Source organism: Phodopus roborovskii, unplaced genomic scaffold (genome assembly GCF_943737965.1).
Source record: "Phodopus roborovskii unplaced genomic scaffold, PHOROB, whole genome shotgun sequence".
NCBI lineage: Eukaryota > Metazoa > Chordata > Mammalia > Rodentia > Cricetidae > Phodopus > Phodopus roborovskii.
In genome coordinates, this window is record NW_026126461.1 from 5453305 (window position 1) to 5473046 (window position 19742).

Sequence of the window (19742 nt, forward strand, 5' to 3'; positions counted from 1 at the left end):
TGGACAAGCACAGCCATCACATGACTCATGACATGACCGACACAGGAAACACACTGCGGCAAGCACCTCTGAGAGTCTCGGGCCAGCTCTGCGTCTGTTCTGTTCATCTTTTAGCCAAGGTCACACTAGTCCCACTACATGGAGTGGGGAACAGCTGCAGTCCAATACCGGTGAATGGCCTAGCCAGGTCAGAGACCAAGGCCTTCCACTGCCTGAGCTTGTGGCAACAGCCTTTTGCCTGCGGTGTGGCACATTCTGCAGAGCTGTGATGACTCCATACCTCATTTCCCAGCAGAGCAGAAACACATGCTTCAGAAGCGTCACAGATGGCCGTCAGGTCATGGCCGCCCTCAAGAGCCAGCACAATTCGGCCACCAGCTAGGCCCATCAGCTGCTTCGTCAAGTACCCAAAGCCTGCAAAGGCACAAGGACATGTGAGTGGAGCACGTCAGAAACTCCACACAGCACCACCTGTAAACAGCAGGGCTGAGAGGTTATCTTGAGTAACCCAGAACAAATGAAAAAATCCATTAGTTTGGCTTCATCCAAGTGAGTGTGAATTTTGGTTTCAGTGCTATACCTTTATAATGCAGCAAACTCCATTCAAAGGTTTCGTACCACTTGTCTTTCAGGGCATCTGATGTGCTCAGAAGTAGAAAAAAGCATGCCCGTGTCAACGCTGTGTGTGGTGACAGGACTTTTCCACATCCACGTCTAGGCATCTACTTCCATCTAGGGCCATAGAGCCTTCTCTCACATTGCATATCACTTGGTGCCTAGGGATACATGCACCAGGCAGGCTGATGTTGGCTAGGCACTAGGAAAGCCACAGTAAGCCAGTGGCCTTGACCAGCCTGTACCCCCTGCTAGTTGTGAAATGCTAATAGGCAAAAATGGATAATAAACACAGGTATGACTGATGAAACACTGATGCTGGCTTTGGGGCAGCCCAGAATGTGGTGACTACCAGGTATGGTGGGCACTTTTTGCTCTCTGTCTGGACCCAGGACAGTGGGCTCAGAGAGGTCCTGTAATAGAGCAGGGATTCCCCAAAGGCCACCTCTAGCTCATTATTCCCTTGCTGAATCCATACTCTCCCTGGTGAAGGTGAGAGACAGATAGCCCTCCTTAATTAGATGTGCCGGTGGGCAGGGAGGAGAGAACAGACAAAGGATGCTAGGCCCTTGACTGGATAAGGTACTAGGTGTTCAGGACCCTAGGCTCTTTGTTGCCTCTGTGCACCATAGCTGGGTGAGAAACTGGCAGGCCACTGTGGGTGTTACAGCCCAGAGGCCTTCCATATCTTTTCCACATGCTGCAGCAAGCAGAAGCAGAGGTCACAGACAGTGCCAGCAAGTTCCTCCGTGGAAAAGCGGGGTAACTATATGATACAGATCCTCTTTCTTGGCTCCTCCTCTAGCTCCACAGCTTATTCAAAGATTAGAGGACCTGCTCCTCTAGCAGAGTAAAAAACTCAGCACCAAGCACATGCTGGCTAGGTAGGGCTGAGGCCCCACCCTCTCATACTTGGAGAAGGGCTGAATGCTCATCAAGTGCCTACAGTCAAGCTGACAGAACCTAGTGCATGGCCCTTTGAACTGAGTTTCTGCCCCCACGGTGGAGTCTAAGGCTTTCATCTCTTAAGTCTCCTGCTGCTCAGGGCTTACTGATGGCTGTTAGCGCAGTCTCACTCTGGGTAAGAAATGAAGGTGATGTCCTTCCTATGGCCTCACACAGAATACAAACTAGTTGTGGGATGATCAGACAGAGAAGGTAAACTCTAGTGACTTACATTTGGCAGAGAGATTGTACCCTCCAAGAGGTGTGGGGTGGCCCTCCACAGCATCGAACCCTGATGACACCAGTACCACATCTGGGGCAAACTCATTTGCAATTGGCATGACGACCGTTCTGCAAAGGACAGGAGAAGGCATTACTGGGTCAGTGAAGGACATGATATATGGAAGACGGTAAATGTTAAATACATAGTTCTTTGAGGCCTGTGGCCCCAGCAGAACTGGAAAGAAATCAATGCAAGTGCCCTTCTGGCCTCTCCCAAACCTGTGGCTTACCAGCTCAGCTACCTTATCCACAACAAAAAGAACACACTTTACAGGGCTCTTATCTAAGAGAGGCACACTGTGATAGTTACTACTGATGTCAATCAGACAGAATCTAGAATCACCTCCTCAGATACAATCCACTGATCATGCCCATGAGGGATTATCTAGATTAAGTTAGCCACTGGGCTAAGGTAGGAAGGCCCATCCTAGATGAGGCTGACACCATCCCATGAGCTGGGCTCCTGGACTGCCAAGGAAGCTGACACCTGCATGTTCCCCTTCTTTGCTTCTTGACTGTAAATGCAATTCAAGCCCTTGCCTCAAACTCCTGATGCTATGACCTTTCAGCCATGACACACTTGAATTGTGAGCCTAAATAAACCCTCCTTTCCTTAAGCTTCTTTTGTCCCAAATTATGTGGAGATTAACTAAGACATGGTCACCATCCAGCACAAGGACTGGGAACTACACATTGCTGAGAAGACAAGGGCCCTGGCTACCTTTCTGTAGCCCTGTTAGGGTGCAGTGACATGGGCTTCCCACCTACCCGATGGTGCTCTGTGCCCATACCAACAGCCATCTGTGTATGTGTGAGACTGAATTAAAGAGAAAACAAGACTCTTAGAATGGCAAAAGGGAAACTAATGTCACAGTAAAGAGAACTGTGTAATACATGAACACCATTGAATAGTTCAAAGGCTAAGTCACTCTACCTCTCAATGTAAAACCTATTAGCCATGCCAAGTCATGGTGCAGAGCCATGAACAGTCCTGTAACTGACCCAAGAGGCTCCAAGCATCCTCAGAGATTACTTCATTAGAACGGCCAACACCAACTTTCAGTGTCCCTCTGGGGGCCAGCACGGACCATGAAAATTACCTATTTATGGTTTCCCAGCTCTAGAGTATTCTGTGCTCCTGGAGCAGATGAAGAAGGTAGGTGTGGAACCTGGTCATGTGACTGTACAGATAGGCTGTGAGCCTGTTGGGGCCCTTTGCATCTTGCTGGGCTGCCTGTTTGTGAGGCCACCCCGCCTAATGTGTGCCACCTGGAAGGCAACTGTGTCTCACAGCCTATGTGGTGGGCATTTACACGTTGTCTGCAGGAGCCCCACAGGAGGTAAAGACAGATGTACCAGGAGCTGGTCATTCATACTGCCAAATACTCAAATGCTGACTCAGCGTTCAACAACTCCATCTTTTCCTCCAAACTTTCATATAAATTCCCTAACAACAAAATCAACAGGAGTATCAACTATGAATTTAATGGGACCAATGCAGGAGTGATTCTAGGTGGAATCCTGGCTGCTTATTCCCCAATTCCAGGGTGGCATAACACATGCTATCTATCTGTATCAGGGCTCCCAGGGACAGCTCAGCCAGAGAACGGCAGGGTAGACTGGTGAGGCTTCATTTGTTACTTCAGTTGGCTTGGCTCTGGTCAGTATGGAGAGGTCTACTAAAAACATACCAAGTTCAACCTCAGGTAACTGAAGCCTAGACATGTATTCATGTATTCCAAACTAAAGTTGGGCAGTTGTGGAGGGGTTGGGTTTCTGCTGCTCTGGAGGGTGTTTATCCTGGAATTATTTGTCTCAGGCTTTCCAAGGCCAGTATACACCTTGGGGGCTCTGTGAACCATTGCTAGAGTGTAGGGCACATCCAGGTAAGCACAGATGAGGAGGGCCAACACACTTTCTGCAAAAGTCTGGGCAGGTCTCTTAGTCATGGGGCCACATGGTCTTGGGCAATACTGGTGGTACAGATGCCTTGTGATGTAAAAGCAACAGCCATAATGATGAGGAAAGATGAAAATGCTGACGGATTCCACATGGGAGCCATGCCTGTGGGTATCTGCTCTGGACTCATTTGCATGGCTAATGTACCGCTTTTCAGGGTAGCTCCTTAGCATCAGACTACATAGCTGTCAGTTGTGCCCCGATGCAACAAAGGCATACCCAACTATCATTTCATTGGTACAAAGTATTTACACTGAATGTCTACCCAGTGAATACACTGCCATTTGTCTAGAAACTGCCACAGTGGTCAGGGGCAAGGAGTTCATGTTCTAGTCAGTCACAGGATGGAGAGAATGCCATTGGGTCCTCTGGCTTCTATGTCATGGCATCATTGCGTGGAGCGGACTTGTCTCCCCAGGGTATGCTCTACAGGCCTGTGTGAGGTCCAGGGTACTCCTTTGGAGTGTGGGACACTGGACTGACAAGATGGCTAGACCAACAGTGGTTGTCCACATTACTCCAAGGAGACCACATCTTAACCATTCAATGAAGATATTGTCACAGAACCCTTGTCTTCAGCAGAATCATGAACCTATCACGGTTTTGACAGGGATTTTAAAGTGTCCCCCCCCCCAGTAAAACCATAGTTATCTGTGCCAGCTGTCATTTGTTCTAAGTACTATAGTGAGTGTATATGGTGGGTTATGAAGTATAACTGAGCTATTTAATATCCAATACCTTCCCCAAGGAAAGTTCTGCTAAAAATCATTATTAAATGGAGCTCATGCCACAAGTGCTGTTTCTTACACTTGCTGTGTGTTATTGTCAAGAACCAAACCAAAACCATTCCCTGGGCTGGAGCCAAAGTGGCCCCACGTACACAGCAGCAGTGGATAGTAGCGAATGCGGTCTTTGAACGTCCCAGGCTTGGTATCTTCTCAGTTTACTTTGAAAATGTGCCAAAGCCAGGGTAACTGCTGATGGCTATGAATGTAAGGTTATGTGTTAGAGGGTGTGTCCAGCATCCATGTGTGACACCATGGGCATCTTTGCATTTTGTTGGGACATGGCTTTTTACTTTAAGTATCAGCTAGATACTCCCTGATGTACTGTAGCTATGCACCACCATGGAGGAAACAACCTCAAAGAGTGTCCCTATGTAACTAGTATTCAAAGAAGATGGGAGACTGAGCTTTTTTACCTCCCAAAATAACTTTTGAATCATCAACTTAGTTTCTGAAATAGAAGAGCCTTTTGTGTTTTTGCGTGTATTTGTGTCTGTGAGTGAGATTGGGGGCAGGGAGGTAAAGCTTATCATCTGCCTGGGGGAAGGACAAATGGGTCAAAATGGACAGCCCTCTGAGAAGGCTGCAAATATGACCACAGCTCATCCCTTGGTGCGGGGAGGTAATGATGATTGCCTCAGGTACTCAGATGCTCAATATAGTGCCTAGGCCGAGGGGATGCAGGCTTCTCTGAGGGTGGAGTGGTCCTATGAATGCAGTGTGATGCTGTATGTTGCATAATGAGTGTCTCTTCTATAACTTAGTCAGTCAGTCTTCATTACTAGTGTTGTCCTGCTTTGAAACCCACCACCTCACAGCTCGTGGCATGTGGCTCTCATGTATATGCACAGCCTAGAAGACACATGCCCACATCTGTCTGCTTGCTTGGTGAAAAGCGGGGCTGGTGCACCAGGCAGGGATGCAGGCTCACACTGCATCTCACAGGGGAACTGTTCATTGCCAGCTATGGGAAGGCCAGTACCAGGCATACAGTAGGGGGCCAGAGCCATATACTACGTGTCTCCGAGAGGGCAGAATATACCCAGGGCCATCTCTGAAATACACACTAACTGCAGTAAGTGTCTCAAGAGCCGGGTTCTCAGATCCTGTGCCTTGGGAGCCTCATAGCATTCTCTGGAGTCACTGAACCCATCCTTCTAACTCAATCCAGGCTGGTGGTTGCAACAGCTTGGGGGGGGGGGCACTAAGCTCTGTGTCCTTTCATCCAGGGGTCAATGTTACGTAGCAAAGTCACCAAGGTCCACTCTCCATCTTGACACTCCGCTTCCACCCTCATCTCCATTTGCTCCTACTCCACTTCCGCTACACTGACAATCTCTAATTGAGAGCTTGCCTTTTCCTCCCTCCTCTCACTTCCCTACAGCAGGAGAAAAACCCCAGACTGTACACAAGCACCCTCAAGTTGACAAGGGCTTGGGTTGATGGGAGACTCTTCTGGCTTTCTCCCGGATCCAGTTCCTGTCTCTTAGGGAATCAGAGGAGTAGGGTCCTCACTTTTCACACCTAGAACATTGTCCTAATGCACCACACTTGTCTTTCCTGGGTTACTAAATGCTAACTTACACACTTTTTCACAATGTCCGCAGCCAGAGCATTCTCTGCTACATATGCGAACCTGCTCTTCACACTCTGGCCTGTTGTTGCACAACCCCCTACAAGCAAGTGCTAGAGATCACATTGCTCACATTCATATTAGTCCTAGTTCCCTGCAATGCCATAGCTTGCTGCTGTTTAACAAGGTAGTCTCGTCCTCCACACCTCTTCACCATTCACTGGACTGGTCCACTCAAACACCCTTTCTGCTTCCTCCTGGGGCTAGGTCTTTTACTCAGGTTGCAAGAGACACACAAGGCAGAAACTCTCAACAGCCCCCACCAGGATTGATGTGGACAGGCAATTTCCTTGAGGATGCCCCTTTTCCCATAAGGCTTGGCTTTGGCCTCACCTCTGGGGGCATCTGAGGCCCCCCTGATGGTTGGGAGCCAAGCGGGTCAAGAGAGGCTGCTGACCCACTGGACTTCCGATGCTGAGCTTTACCCTTCTGTTTCTTGACTTAAGACCACCACCACTGTCTGTGCTGGAATTCTATCTAGGGAAGTGGTGGAATGCCACGATAAACAGCAACTACCTTTAAAAAGGTAGCCGACAGTTTAACCAAATCTCTACACATCAAGCGCATGTCTCTCAGACACGCAGCCGTTCAGAAAGTAGAGTGCTGACTACAGCAGGGATCACCAGAGTATGCATTCACAGAGACCATGTGTGCCACCACCCACACAGCTGTTTGGAAAAGGCAGCAACAGCACACGCTGTACAATAGTATGTACAACAGTATGAAGGCTCACAGTCCACAGAAAGGCAGTAGGCTTTGTAGTTGGAGGCCACTGAGAAATTCAAGATGCCACTCTGAACACCAGCACCATTGACATCATTGCTAGGCTCCCTGACGCCAGGCATGGCTGTTTGCTGCTGAGCTAGGCATTGAGGACAGGTCCAGGGGACTAAGGACAGATGGTGCACCACTCACTCTCTGCTTCCCAGCCCGGTGCTCCGCCTGAGCTCTGCCAACTTCAAAGCTGTGTCTGGCTCGAGGCCTGGTTTGAATTACAGTCCCTTTTCTCCTACAAGTCTCTGAGCCTGAGGAGAAAGTGCTGGTCACTTCTGGATCTCATTAGGAGCAATTTTCTTATCTTTTCTTCATCAGAGGCTTGATCCCCTGGAAATGTGACCTGGCAGGAGAGGGCTCTGAAGAACAAGGTGCTGCCTTTGAGGCATGCCTTGTCCCAGGGGGCCCTAAAGGAGGAGACTGAAGAAGAAAGGGGGAATGAGCCTCTGACCCTTCTTTCCCCACCTGATGCCCAGGGAACCATAAATTGTGAACTTCAAAGTACTACTTTACATTAAAATAATAATAATAATAAAACCCCAACCTGAAACAATTTCCCTTTTCAAAGAGGTGACTGAAGCTTTTGAGGCACTCTGAATAAGGGATTGTCATTCATGCACTTGGCCAGACGTTAGGACAGATGTCAGGGTGACTGAGGAAGGAAGGCTCACCTCAAAGGCTGGCCAGGCAGGTCAGACACTGCAGATACCTGGGCAGGCAGAGCAGGGGTCACTCTTGGCCCCAGCATCACAGAACTGTAGGCATACTCAAGAAATGCCCCCAGTGAGCACAACTCAGGAGGCAGAGAGCAAGGCCCAGGGGATGAGGGCCGGCCCAGTCACCGGCTGCAAGGACTGATGTGAGTGGAGGGTATCCATTACAGTCATCAAGAGAGTACCATCTTCTTTCTGTACCAGAGTCACCACGAGGCCTTCACAGGCCCTGACCTGCAAACAGCATCCACTCAGAAATAAAGGCCACTAACTGGGCAGCGGTGTCTTCTCACACCACTGACAATTCATGTTTCCCATGTTGTGGAAAGGGCTAGACTCTAGTGCTGGTGGGTGAGGACATGACACACCTTGGTCTTCAGGTTCAGCTTTCATAAACTTTCTAGTGTTTGGGGGAAATTTGTGAGGTGGGCACATATCAGTGGCATGTAGAGATGCTAGAACCAACCAAAGGGATCTGAGATAAGGGGCAGGTAGCAGTCAGCACAAAGCTTCTGGGGCCTGAGAGATCCCTGTCTACAACCGGCCAACAGCTGAACAGTAGACCTTTTTAAGTTCATCAAATGAGATGTCACTTATAGGAGCTACTGATAGGCTAGTTTACTCACACATGGGGCCAGGCCTTTACCATATGGACCCTAACCACCTTTCCAATGGAAAGTGGGACTGGGAACCTGCTTCAAAATGAGCAGGCAGACACCGAAAAGTGCTGGGAGTCTTCCATACCATAGCTACAGAGCACATGGCAAGTCTATGTAAATTTTACAGACACATCCCACCAACTAGGGACATATGCACTGGCATGCATATGGGCTCACACTTTCAGAAATCTATGCCCTACAGGCATATATGCATGTAGCAACACACACACACAGCCACATAAATATGTCCCTCAGGGATATACAGACATATGCACACATGTCTGCATACATACATGTCTATATGCACACAAGGTACATGCCTGTACACATGTGTTTCATATGTATAGAGGTCAAGGCATGACTCCAGAATTATAGGAAGAGGCAGAGAAGATCCCTGGAGGTCTGATGACGCTCTCATCCACAGTACAGAAAAGAATCTTATGTGACTGAAGGTCCCTTGGGCCCATCTGGACCCTGGGACCACTCTTGGGCTGTGACCAACTCGAGTGGACCTCCTCACTGCACAGCAGCAGGGGAAAGCTGCCCTGGTCAAACAAGAGGAAAGCAAGCGGCAGGCCCAGCCAGCTATTGCTGGCTGCATGAACGATTTCAGTCTGGCCTGATGGGAATAAAAAGAGCTGTGAACAATATAAGTCAATGCTTTTTAAAAAGCAACCACCCTACAGCCAATCAAAGGGGCCACAGCAGCACAAAGGACGTGGTATATGACTCTTGCCTGACACTCATACAAATAAAGGGAATAGTATTTCTCTTTTATTCATTTCCACTTGCTATCACTTCACAGTCTGTGGAAGAATGAGAAGGAAATGAGAGCTCTGAGATTTACACTTTCAGCTTCCATTGATTAATGAACTTTCCAGTGTAGCAGAAGGCTTTCTCCATCCCCTCACTATCTCCCCACCTTATTACTGGGACCCAAAAAGGCAGGCTCACACAAGAAAGGAGCTGGTAACAGAAAGGAGGAAGTAAAAAGATCAACGTCAGAGTCCCCGGCCTGCTCAGCTACCCCTGGACTCAGAAGGACCAGTCTCTGTGGTTAGACAGATGGGTACTCACCTGAAGGCTGCCAGGTACTCTGCATCTCCCATGGGGGGTTCGAGGCCACCCGTGAAAGCCATGTTGACATTGAAACCCACGCCTGGCCCTGTGCCCACCTGTGGCCACAAGGAGAGAAACTGCTGTCACCGACACTCTGAAAGGAATACCTGGCACAGCTGACACTTGAACTGGGGCGTGCTGGACCCATAGGGATAGTCACAGGTCCTGTGGGTTCCTGAGAGTGCTCACCAGTAAAGCTGGCCACTCCAGCACTGATATAAGCGCAGCGCTTTTTACAGGGCTGCAGTTGCTCACAAGCCCTCAACTAGGAGGAACTACTCAGAGATGCTCCTGAGGATCTGTGCATCAAGTGTGCACAGGACTGTCTTCAGAAGGCAGGCGCTGGACCACCAGGTGGTACCAGATGCCAGATGGATGGAGAGGGACATGGGACATGCATGAAGACACCACTAAAGACAGTGACTGGGAGAGCAGGTGTGCAGGAGGAGTAGTACAGCAGCCTCCCTTGGGCATGTATTTCCTGGCCCTGAGTAGAAAGAGAAACGATGTGTAGTCTCATTTAACATTAGACAAAATTCTGCCCCAAGTTATGCATAGCATAATCTAGGCTAGTATTTTTTGGAAGGGCAATCTAAGCTGGAAAGTGCTGCTTCTGTGTGTAGCAGTCAGGTGTGGCCTGCATGTGCCTTGCTCTCCAGATAGCTGCAGCTCCTGGCTCCAAGCTGGCTTATCCCCTAGTTACTCCCAAAGTTTCATCAATCCATATACCTCATCTGGTGCTCCACTTCCTGGGAAGAAGTTGCCGTCGTCATAGCGGTGAAGGGACATGTAGAGAACATTGGGGTCATTGTAGAAGGCCTGCTGGGTCCCATTCCCATGGTGTACATCCTGTGGCACCAAGAGAACTGGCTCAGAGAGGACCAAGCTTCAAGGACAGCCCTTACCATCCAGCTGTCCCCTCAGGTAGCAGTTCCTACTTGGCAAATACCCTAAAATCTTCAGCCTGGTTTTCACCTCACGGTAAGGTGGTAGGAGGTGCCGGCAGCATCACAGAGATGCTGAAGCCAGAGTCTAAGTCGGCAGTGTCTCTGTAACCTTCAGGATCAGAGCATATTCCTGACTTTAGTGAAGAGGATAAGCTATCTTCTAGCTGAGCTGAGGCTGTGATTTTAAACAAAGCCAGCTGACTCATCTTATGTGCCTGCCTAATTTGCAGTGAGCCATTTCTTTACTTCCATCAGGGAAATCACTGTTTGGGGGCTGGCTACTTATAGTCACATGAGAGGTGATTCTCATCACATACAGTATATGGCAAGTGAACTTAGGTGACAGACAGGTGCCCAGGCCCCCACCAGCTGTTTTCTTAAGACACAATGCCCATGTAACCATGAGAACCAGACGGTAAGAAAAAAGAGGCAGCTTTTGTTTCTGCCAGGCCTGTGGCCTCTATTGTAGGCCATGAGAATTGGTTCCCAGGACAGGCAGGCTGGGTGATGCTGCACTGCACAGCCATGTGTGTGAGAAGCTTTCTCTACAGGGCCATCTGTGCTCAGCATAGGATGGGGATGTCTAACCACTCAAGAAGACAAGTGTCCCCCATCTCATTCACCAGGTCCCTGCTGAGAGGAGGAGCTGTGGATAACACTGTGTATAGTAAGCCATTGTAGTGTCTATGTGTATCACCATCATTCAGTTTAATACATAGTGTGGCCCCAGGGAGTGTGTCCTGGCCTTGGGAAGACAGTGTCTGTGGGTCATCTGCAGACTCAACTGTTCCCCGAACATAACTGTCATGCCTATGCTGCCACCAAATGCATGGCGCTTCTCTCTGCTCATGTCTCTGCTTGTTCCCTTCCTCAGCAGCGACAGGCGCACTGGTATGTATAAAATTGCACTGCCTTCACTGTAATATTCTGGCAGTTTAGAACCCATGACTGGCAGGATCAGCTGGCCTCAGTCTTAATTAAAGCTGACTCTTAACGGGTACAGGCTTTATTTCTCTGATCTCTGGGATGTTTCTAGAAAGTTCAGTCCCTGATTCTAAGTTTCAGTTGAGGTGAAGGCCCATGCTCAGTCAGGCTGTCCACTGGGGAAACGGGGGTGGAGTGGGGGTACGGTGGGGAGGGCATGCATGCTCTTCCAAGTCATGCCTGGGCAGGCAGCACTCACCCAGTCCACAATGAGAATCTTGCTCACATTCAGTCTCTGCTGAAGAAGTTTGGCTGCAACTGCCACGGAGTTAAAGTAGCAGAACCCCCTGCAGAGGAGACATCTAGTTATTGTTTTTATTCAACTCACAGCAGAACATCTAGAGTCCTGTGAGTTTCTGGAGGGCTTAGGTGAAGGCCAGCTGGTTCCTAACTGGGGACCTGAACCGACACCAGTGATTAACCAACATACAGACAAACAGATAGACACGCAAGCCATGCTAAATACACATACATCACAGATCCATCCATAGGCACATAAGTACATGTGCCATGTAAAACCCACCCATCAGACATACATACCACTCTCAACAAATACACACTGAAGTACGAGCACAAGTACTATAAAAGACATCTTCCCACCATAGACAATCTCCCCAATCTAGAATCATTTGGAGATACTTATTTGGGATTATCTAATTAGGTCAGCCTCTGGGCAAGGCTCTGGGGAATTACCCTGCTTAGGTTAAGGAGGGTGGGTGGTAAAACCCATCAAAAATGTAAATGGTACTATTCCTGCAGGCTAGGGACCTAAAGCATCATCTCACACATCTCTGGAACAGCCTCCCTGGTATACTTTTCAACCACTCAAACCCTAACTTTCTCTTTGTTAAGCGCAACAAGGAAGGCTTTGGGCCCATACTTCTCATCCAACGGCATGACTCTCAAATCACATGTCTACCTTGGCTGTGGGCAAGGGAGACGAAGTCACAAACCTTGGGTGATGTGCACAAGGGCACTCAGCTCCTCCCCGGGCCCTCAGATGCTCACCCAGCCCTGTTACCTGTGATTGTTATCAGCCTGCTATGTCCACTTACATGGGTGTGCTCTCCTCGGCATGATGTCCTGGGGGACGAACCACAGCAAAGCCATTCTGCAAATGATAGCAGACAATGGGAAAGAGTAAAGACATTTCTTAACCCTCCAAAGACACTACAAACACCAGTCACCAGGTTCAGAATCTACAGGAGGATGCAGGTTCCATTACTACTGATCCCATGCATGGATGGAAGTGGGTGAGCTGAGCTTGGAGGAAGTCCGGCTCTTTCTTTTAGGAGTCTGTTCAGAGAGCCTGACCTGAGGAAGAAGACTCAATGACTGTTTCCTACAGGGCTGTAGCCAGTGGAAGTGGTTAAAGAAGCTGGGCATTATAACCCTAGCAGGAAGATCAGGAGGTTGAGGCCAGCCTGTTACACTTTGAGCTGGAGGTTAGCGTGTCTCAATGAGAACTTGTTTTCACATCCTCCCCTAAAAAAAACCCAAGAGTGTTCATATAAGCTGCTGCTGGATCACATTATACCTCAAGCAGGTCTTGGGCCCATCTCTATTCTGACTGTATCTTAGCTTTTGGGGGAACAGACAGCACACACAGCGCCCAACTCTACTCCTACCCAGAAGAATCCCTACAGGGTTGGTACTGGAAGGCATGACTGCACAGCCTCTGCCTCATCACTTTACAGAACACCTGCACATCACTGGGGCTGCTGCTGTAAAAACACCCAATCAAACATGACTCTCTCTCTCCTGCACCAGGAAGTGGTAAGGTCTTGACACACAACACACACACAACAACACAAAGGGCAGTCAAGGGGGCTGGGCTGACAGGACAAGGGCAGTGGTAAGGCTGAGAGGGAGCTCCACAAGACAGAGGTCACCCTCTGACACTTGGCACTGCAAACTTCCATTCTAATTCTTGTGGCTGCATGCTGCTGAGCCCTGGGCACTGGCTTCAGGGGTCTAACAAGCCTCAGATTCCACCTGCCTCTTGCACTGAGTGGACACTATGGATGGTGCTGGGCAACAGGCAAGCACGGTATGAAGACACCAGCCCCCACAATGAGCATAAACGAATCCACCAGGGGACATTTCTCCATGGACATCCTCAAGATAAGCTTCCACAGGGTATACAACCTTGCACATTCAGGCCTACATCTTTTAGCATATCATGTTGAATAGGGAAGACCGTGTGGAGGTTCTGAGCAAGACCATGTGAGGGCTAGCTCCAACAAGTCTCTCTGCACCTACCTATACCTGTGAGCTGAACCAGATCCCCTTTTCTCAGAGATAACTATTTTCATTGTAATGATGAGAGGAATTATGGGCCTTCCAACTTGGGGGAGATCTACGACACTTCTCAAGTAAAAGGAAGATGCTCACTCCCGGGAAAAAGACAGGCAGAAGCTGCCAGTGATGGGGTACGGACTTCACAGGTGCCTGTCCCTATGCACATGGCAAGGGACCCTAGCATGGGATAGTGTTTCTCATGGGATGAGTGTAGTATTAAGGGTTTAAACAAAACAAAAAACAACAAGGGGCTGGAGAGATGGCTCAGAGTTTAAGAGCACTGGCTGCTCTTCCAGAGGTCATGAGTTCAATTTCCAGCAACCACATGGTGATTTCACAACCACCTATAGTGAGATCTGGTGCCCTCTTATGGCCTGCAGGCAAACATGCAGGCAGACACGGTATACATAATAATAAATCTTAAAAACAAAACAAACATGATTTCTACTAAGGTAGATATGCTGAGATCTGGGGCCTTAACTTCCCAACTGCTGTCTGGCTCAGTAAAAATCCTATGTGGGCGAAACAGCTACACAACAGATGGCAGGCTGCAGGGTCCACACTATACCGGCCTTCAACACCAGCTACGTGCCAATGCTAGCATGGGTCAGGGAAGTTATCTAGTTTCCAGTTTTCACAAACACCACAAGATAAGTCCCTTTTCAATTCTCACTTACACACGGTCTCTCTCCCCGTTTCACAACGTGAGGCAGGTGTGGATCCAGATGTCATGCACTAGGCCAGATGCTGTTGTTATTTTACAACGAACATTCTGAAAATGTCTCATTTTAATCTTAATATAGCTGACACCGAGGAGGTGGGCTACATGAACAGAAGCTTCCTGGGCTCCTCAGCAACTGGGAGGGATAAAGGGCTCCAGGGATCCATTTCAGAATGCAAACCATACATTTTTGTCAGCATGAGCATCCAGCTTATCCTGGACACGAGTCGCCTTGCACCAATCCTTTCCAGGCCCTCACCAGCAGGGAAAGGGCCGACCCTCCTTGGGTCACCCAGCTAGATCTACCATACTGACTGACCTTTAGCTCTCCTGTGGCCACCTTGAAGACCAGCTCCACCACGCAGCCCACAGCCAGGCGGGCTGCCCCTGAAGAGTGTACTTCATTCCATATGGTGTCACTATCCACCTGTGAAAACAACATTCCTCAGTGAGCCAAATCCTGGGTCACTGTCACTGCCAACACATGGCTTGTACAGCTTGGATCCCCTAAACCACTGTCAGACAGAGCAACCCACATCAGGGAGAGTTCTCTTTGAGATGTGTCAAACATTAAGCACAGGAATGAAAAGCAGTAACGAGAAATGCCGTGTCCCGCCTCCTCTGGGATACCCTCCTCCTTCCACTTGTTTCCTCCAAACCTGGAGCTGACAGTAAGGATCCCGGGCTACTCATTTCCTTACTTATTAAACTGGAACTGTAGCTCACAATTGTTAGTGAGCAGAAAATGAAATGGAACACAAGCTACCGTCAGTGACTCGAAGTGCATGTTCTTACTATGGGCTGAGAGTAATACAATGGAACCAGGGCATGAGGCGTGGCAAAAACTACCAGCTCAGTCCCAGGTGGCAGAAAGGTGGCTTGTTAACTTCCATGTCAAACGGCAAGCAGGGCCAACCAGCTGTCTACTGGCTTTGGCAAAGGACAATGCATTACAATTTTTAAAAATAACAACTGTGTGTGTGTGTGTGTGTGTGTGTGTGTGTGTGTACGTACATGGGTATGCACACATGAACATGAATTCTTGTGGAGATCAGAGAACAACTTGTAGGAGTCAGTTCTCTCCTTTCACTACATGAATCTCAGGGACTGAACTTGGGTTGTCACACTTGGCAGCAAGTATCCTTACCTGCAGAGCCACCTTCCAGGCCCAGGGAACAAGACACGGCATTCCCACTACTGAGTCTACAGGGAAGCCCAAGACAGGAGTCTAGGCAGGGATCAAAGGGCTGCATTGTCAGGACACAGGAACAACTGTCTATAAGTGGCCCTGTGAGGCTATATGGGGCCTGGACCAGATACACTGAGATTAAGGCCCTTGCCAGGGAGTTCCAGCCTGGGAGAGTGGAGTCGGGATTGCCTGGTTAACAACAGTTTAATTTCTGAATTGAGGTTTGCCAGATTCTCACATACACCACCTCTGAGCACACAAAGAAGCTGGGAACCCAAAACCACAAGGACCTCTTTTCATCTCCAGCCTTGGCCTTCCTTCCATACCATCCTGCTAGCTGACAGACACTTATCATCAGTGGGAGGAGCGACTCTTTCCAGCTTTTCCACAAGCTTCGATCTCAGAGACAAATGAACTATAATTCCTTTATATGGGTTTACACTTTGCTGAAAGGGGTACTTAGCATGGGCTACGTTCTTTAAATAGCTCCCAAATGCCAGAAGGACACCCGCTGGGAGGCATCACTATTCAAAGCTGGGACACTGGCTTATGGTCCTATGAAGACCAGCTTTGGCTGGAGAATCAAAGCATTATTATCAGCTCATTATAATATCAAAGGTGAGCACAATAAAGGAGACAGTCCACCAGCTGCCTTGGGATCTCCAGGGGCAGCAGTGTCCTGAGTAGCCCAGGCCAGGCCAAAGGCTATGTAGGAGCTCCATGTGAAGGAGGAGCCTGGCTATGACAGGGTTAGGGACTACACATGCCATTTGCATGCTCTTCCAGGAATTTCTGTGGTCTGCACTCTTCTGGGCATCAGCAGTCAGTGTCTGTAGCTTGAACAAGCCCTCTCTACACAGAGCAAGGGGTAAACAAGCCCTTGGACAATCCCCACTGCATTAGCCCAGGCTGCAAAGACCTGACAAGATTTTCCTGCTGTTTTGCTCCCATTTCTGTTCAGCTGCTTCCTCTGAAGTGGTACTGAGGAGCAGTCCTGCCCAGTCATAGTGCTGATGCTCATGTGGAAGGGAAGCTACAGAGACGTGCTTTACAGGAAGGACAGACATAGGTGGGAGGGAAACACAAATGCATCTGGGAAAGGGAAATGGAATAATGATAATGGAGCACGGGGCAAATCTGGGTGAGCCCTGGGAAGCAGGAGGCTCAAGCTGCGGGTGGGAGGAGGTACAAGACACCCCCAGGCAGCAGAGTAAGGGGACAACACAGGACCTTCCTAGTTTGAAGTTCACAATAACAAAGTGAACAAAACAGGAGGGTTTTTATTTGGTTTGAAAAAAAAAAAAGAAAAGGTTAAAACTATTTCAAACCTTTACTAAACAGAACTAAGGAAGGGTGAGTTTTAAACTATTACATGAAGGAAATGGTAACCGGAAAGCTGCTTCCAGGGATAGAGCCTACCTTTGGGTGCCTGCTCCTCATCCTACATAAGCCTCAAATTCCCCATGGCATCTGCATTTCTCTTTCTGACATGCTGGTGGGTAGGACTCAGGCCAGGGCCTCTAGTCTGTCTTCCTGCCTCAGAGCCCATGTGAAGACCTTACGTTCCTAACTGTCTTCTCCAGGCTGGGTCCCCTGGGCTCCACTCACATCCGTGCAGTACGTCTGCACTCATCTGGCATGCCAGCTGTACTTCAGATCTGGGTTAGTGGTGCAGGAGACTGCCCAGGTTCGACCCCTAGATCTAAGCTTGCATTTAGTTTTCATTTGCAAATTATAAATGCTGCCTTGCACAGGACTCTCTGGCTGCAGGGCAGTGCAAATCCAAATCTTTTCAAGTCGAGCCAAAAATTTGCCCCGAATTAAGAGATTGCCGCCTATTTACAATACAAAACAAAGTAACTCCAGGAGGGCTTGGTGGTGGTATGAATAGATGCCATCGATTCTCTTTCTGACGGGGCAATTTTCAAAGCAGCGATTTCTGTAAAGACTCAGGAAGAAAACAATTTTGTTTCATTTCCATAACAGAATCCAGACCTCGGCTTCACCCCAGGATCTGTGATCAAATATGGTGCAGGTTTGGACAGGACAACTTTGGCCATGTGCTGGCCTAACACACAGTGGTGCAGTAGGACTCTAAGGGTCAGAAGATCAGATGGAAGACTTGGTCCCATTCTTCCATCCCAGAGGACAGGAGTACAGCAGAACCCCGGGGCCCCTTGAGGCAGGTTCAGCAGTGAGGCTAACTAAGGTGGAGTAGACACCTTGATGGTGTCCTTTGCCACTTGTGTGTCTCAGTCTGTTTCCCAAGTGACTAGTTATTCCTGTTACCTCATTATAGAAATGGCTATCACCACAAACCAGAGACTGTCTTGCAAATGTCACCTGATTCATGGGCATCCTACAGTGAAATTTGTCAGGAGTACAAGTTGGTGAATGGACAGAATCAACCCACTCTGCTCCAGGAAGCCTCTGTGGCCTGTGTGACTGGGGATGCAGACTCCACACAAGAGCTGGGGCCTAGTAGGGCTCCAGATGCACTGTTAGACAACCTTCTCCAGAGAAAGGTGCTTGAGTTTGGTGAAAAAAAAAAAAAAATGCTCCCGGCTCTCAGCTCCTTTGAAGCCCCACATGGCCCCGCCTGCCCCATAGTACTGTTTATGGAAAACACCTGGCAGCCATTACCCACTCGAGAGAGCAAGGCAATGATTTCTGTGACCACTGGGGCTCTGAGAACAAACAGGACATTATTTACACATTAAAGAAATACTTACCCCAACACCACCACAAGGCAGCCTGACAAACACGGAGGTCAGCGAGCCTGTGGGGAGAAGATGAGGGTCAGAAGATCGGGGGAGTCTGGCTCTGGAGGTGCCCAGCCCTTAGAGCATGCTGTGGATCCAGGATAAGATGGTTCTTAGAATCCCACTGGCTCCAGCACCAGGCAACAAGTGTAAGGACAGTGGCTCTGCCAGAGCCGGAGTGAGCAGCTTTCATGGTTACAGCCACAGGAGGTGGGGGTGGGCCTCCCAGGAGTTGGCTTAGTCCTGCACAATCCAGACATCATTCTGCCTAGAAGCTTGTTTATACCTGACAGCATTCCTACTAAAGCACAGAAGCACTTCCATTAAGTGTTGGCAGATCTAGGAGTTAGGGGAGGTTTACTATGTCTACATGTCTGACCGAAGTTCCAAGTATGGATCGGAGAAAACTAGCCCATTCCTGGCCTGCATCTCGGGGCCAATGAGCCACTATGGGCAATGTAGGAACAAGGCCATACCTGCATATTCCTTGCCACTACCAGTCCTCAAATTCATACTGAGGAAACAGCACTGATGTGACCTCTACTTCCTGCTATTTCTTGAAGGCTAGGACTCTTGGGTCCTATCTGGGCCAGCTTCTTACCATTCTTGCCCTTCTGCCTCAAATAGCTAGGCACCCACAGCCTAGCTTCATGGCTTGGTCCTTATTTGCATATACAAATATGGGAGGCAGAACAGGGGCATTAATGCATCTTTCCCCCAATGACAGGTGGGCAGCAAGCAAAACTGCTCTAAACTTTGCATACACAAAGTTCTTGCAGCAGAGGAAATCTTCAGGCGCACAAAAGGAGCTTCGCAGGGAAGCACTATGTCAAACATGTCTTAAATGGTGGCTATCCTTTCCAGAGATGATGAACACACAAGGAATGGGGACAGGGTAGGTAGGGAAGGTCTGGGCAAAAGGGGGGTGTAGATTACAACACCCAGGGGCCGAGAAATAATGCTAAAGAATGAAACTCCTAGGCTGCGAATGCTTCTGCTCCTCCTGCTTGCCTGACAGTCTGGCTGGGTGACAGTGACTGGGGGGGGGGACAGAGAACACCCCAGTTCTCTCTGGAGCCTTGAAACATGTCACCTAGTCCTATTGCCTGCTCTTTGTCTCAGTTGCTGCCTGCTGTGTTCTTACTCCTGAGATCCTTGTAATCTGGCGAGAAGCACTTTGCAGTTCTAGCACAAAATCTATCCCCACCCTTCCCTCCTCCTTGGCACTGCTGCTAGGACCAGGCAACACAACAGACCTGGTCCTCTCCTGCCAGCTGGCCTTTTGTCCCATTTTGGGAAGATTGCCTCCGCTTGTCTTCCAGCCTAGGAACTTTCTCCTTTGGTGATCATGCTT

General features: G+C 49.0%; 1 protein-coding gene across 7 annotated transcripts in view; it reads right to left on the reverse strand.

The window, feature by feature from the left end:
* The window catches only part of Hdac4 (histone deacetylase 4), a 243446-nt gene that overhangs the window by 11782 nt on the left and 211922 nt on the right, over positions 1 to 19742 (reverse strand). For all 7 annotated transcript variants that reach the window (XM_051190805.1, XM_051190804.1, XM_051190803.1 and 4 more), the window contains 8 exons: positions 18359 to 18405; positions 14757 to 14864; positions 12471 to 12526; positions 11615 to 11702; positions 10214 to 10333; positions 9443 to 9540; positions 1793 to 1911; positions 281 to 414 (listed from right to left, as the gene is read on the reverse strand). In XM_051190805.1, coding sequence (XP_051046762.1) covers positions 281 to 414; positions 1793 to 1911; positions 9443 to 9540; positions 10214 to 10333; positions 11615 to 11702; positions 12471 to 12526; positions 14757 to 14864; positions 18359 to 18405 — 770 coding nt within the window. The remainder of the gene's footprint in view (positions 1 to 280; positions 415 to 1792; positions 1912 to 9442; positions 9541 to 10213; positions 10334 to 11614; positions 11703 to 12470; positions 12527 to 14756; positions 14865 to 18358; positions 18406 to 19742) is intronic.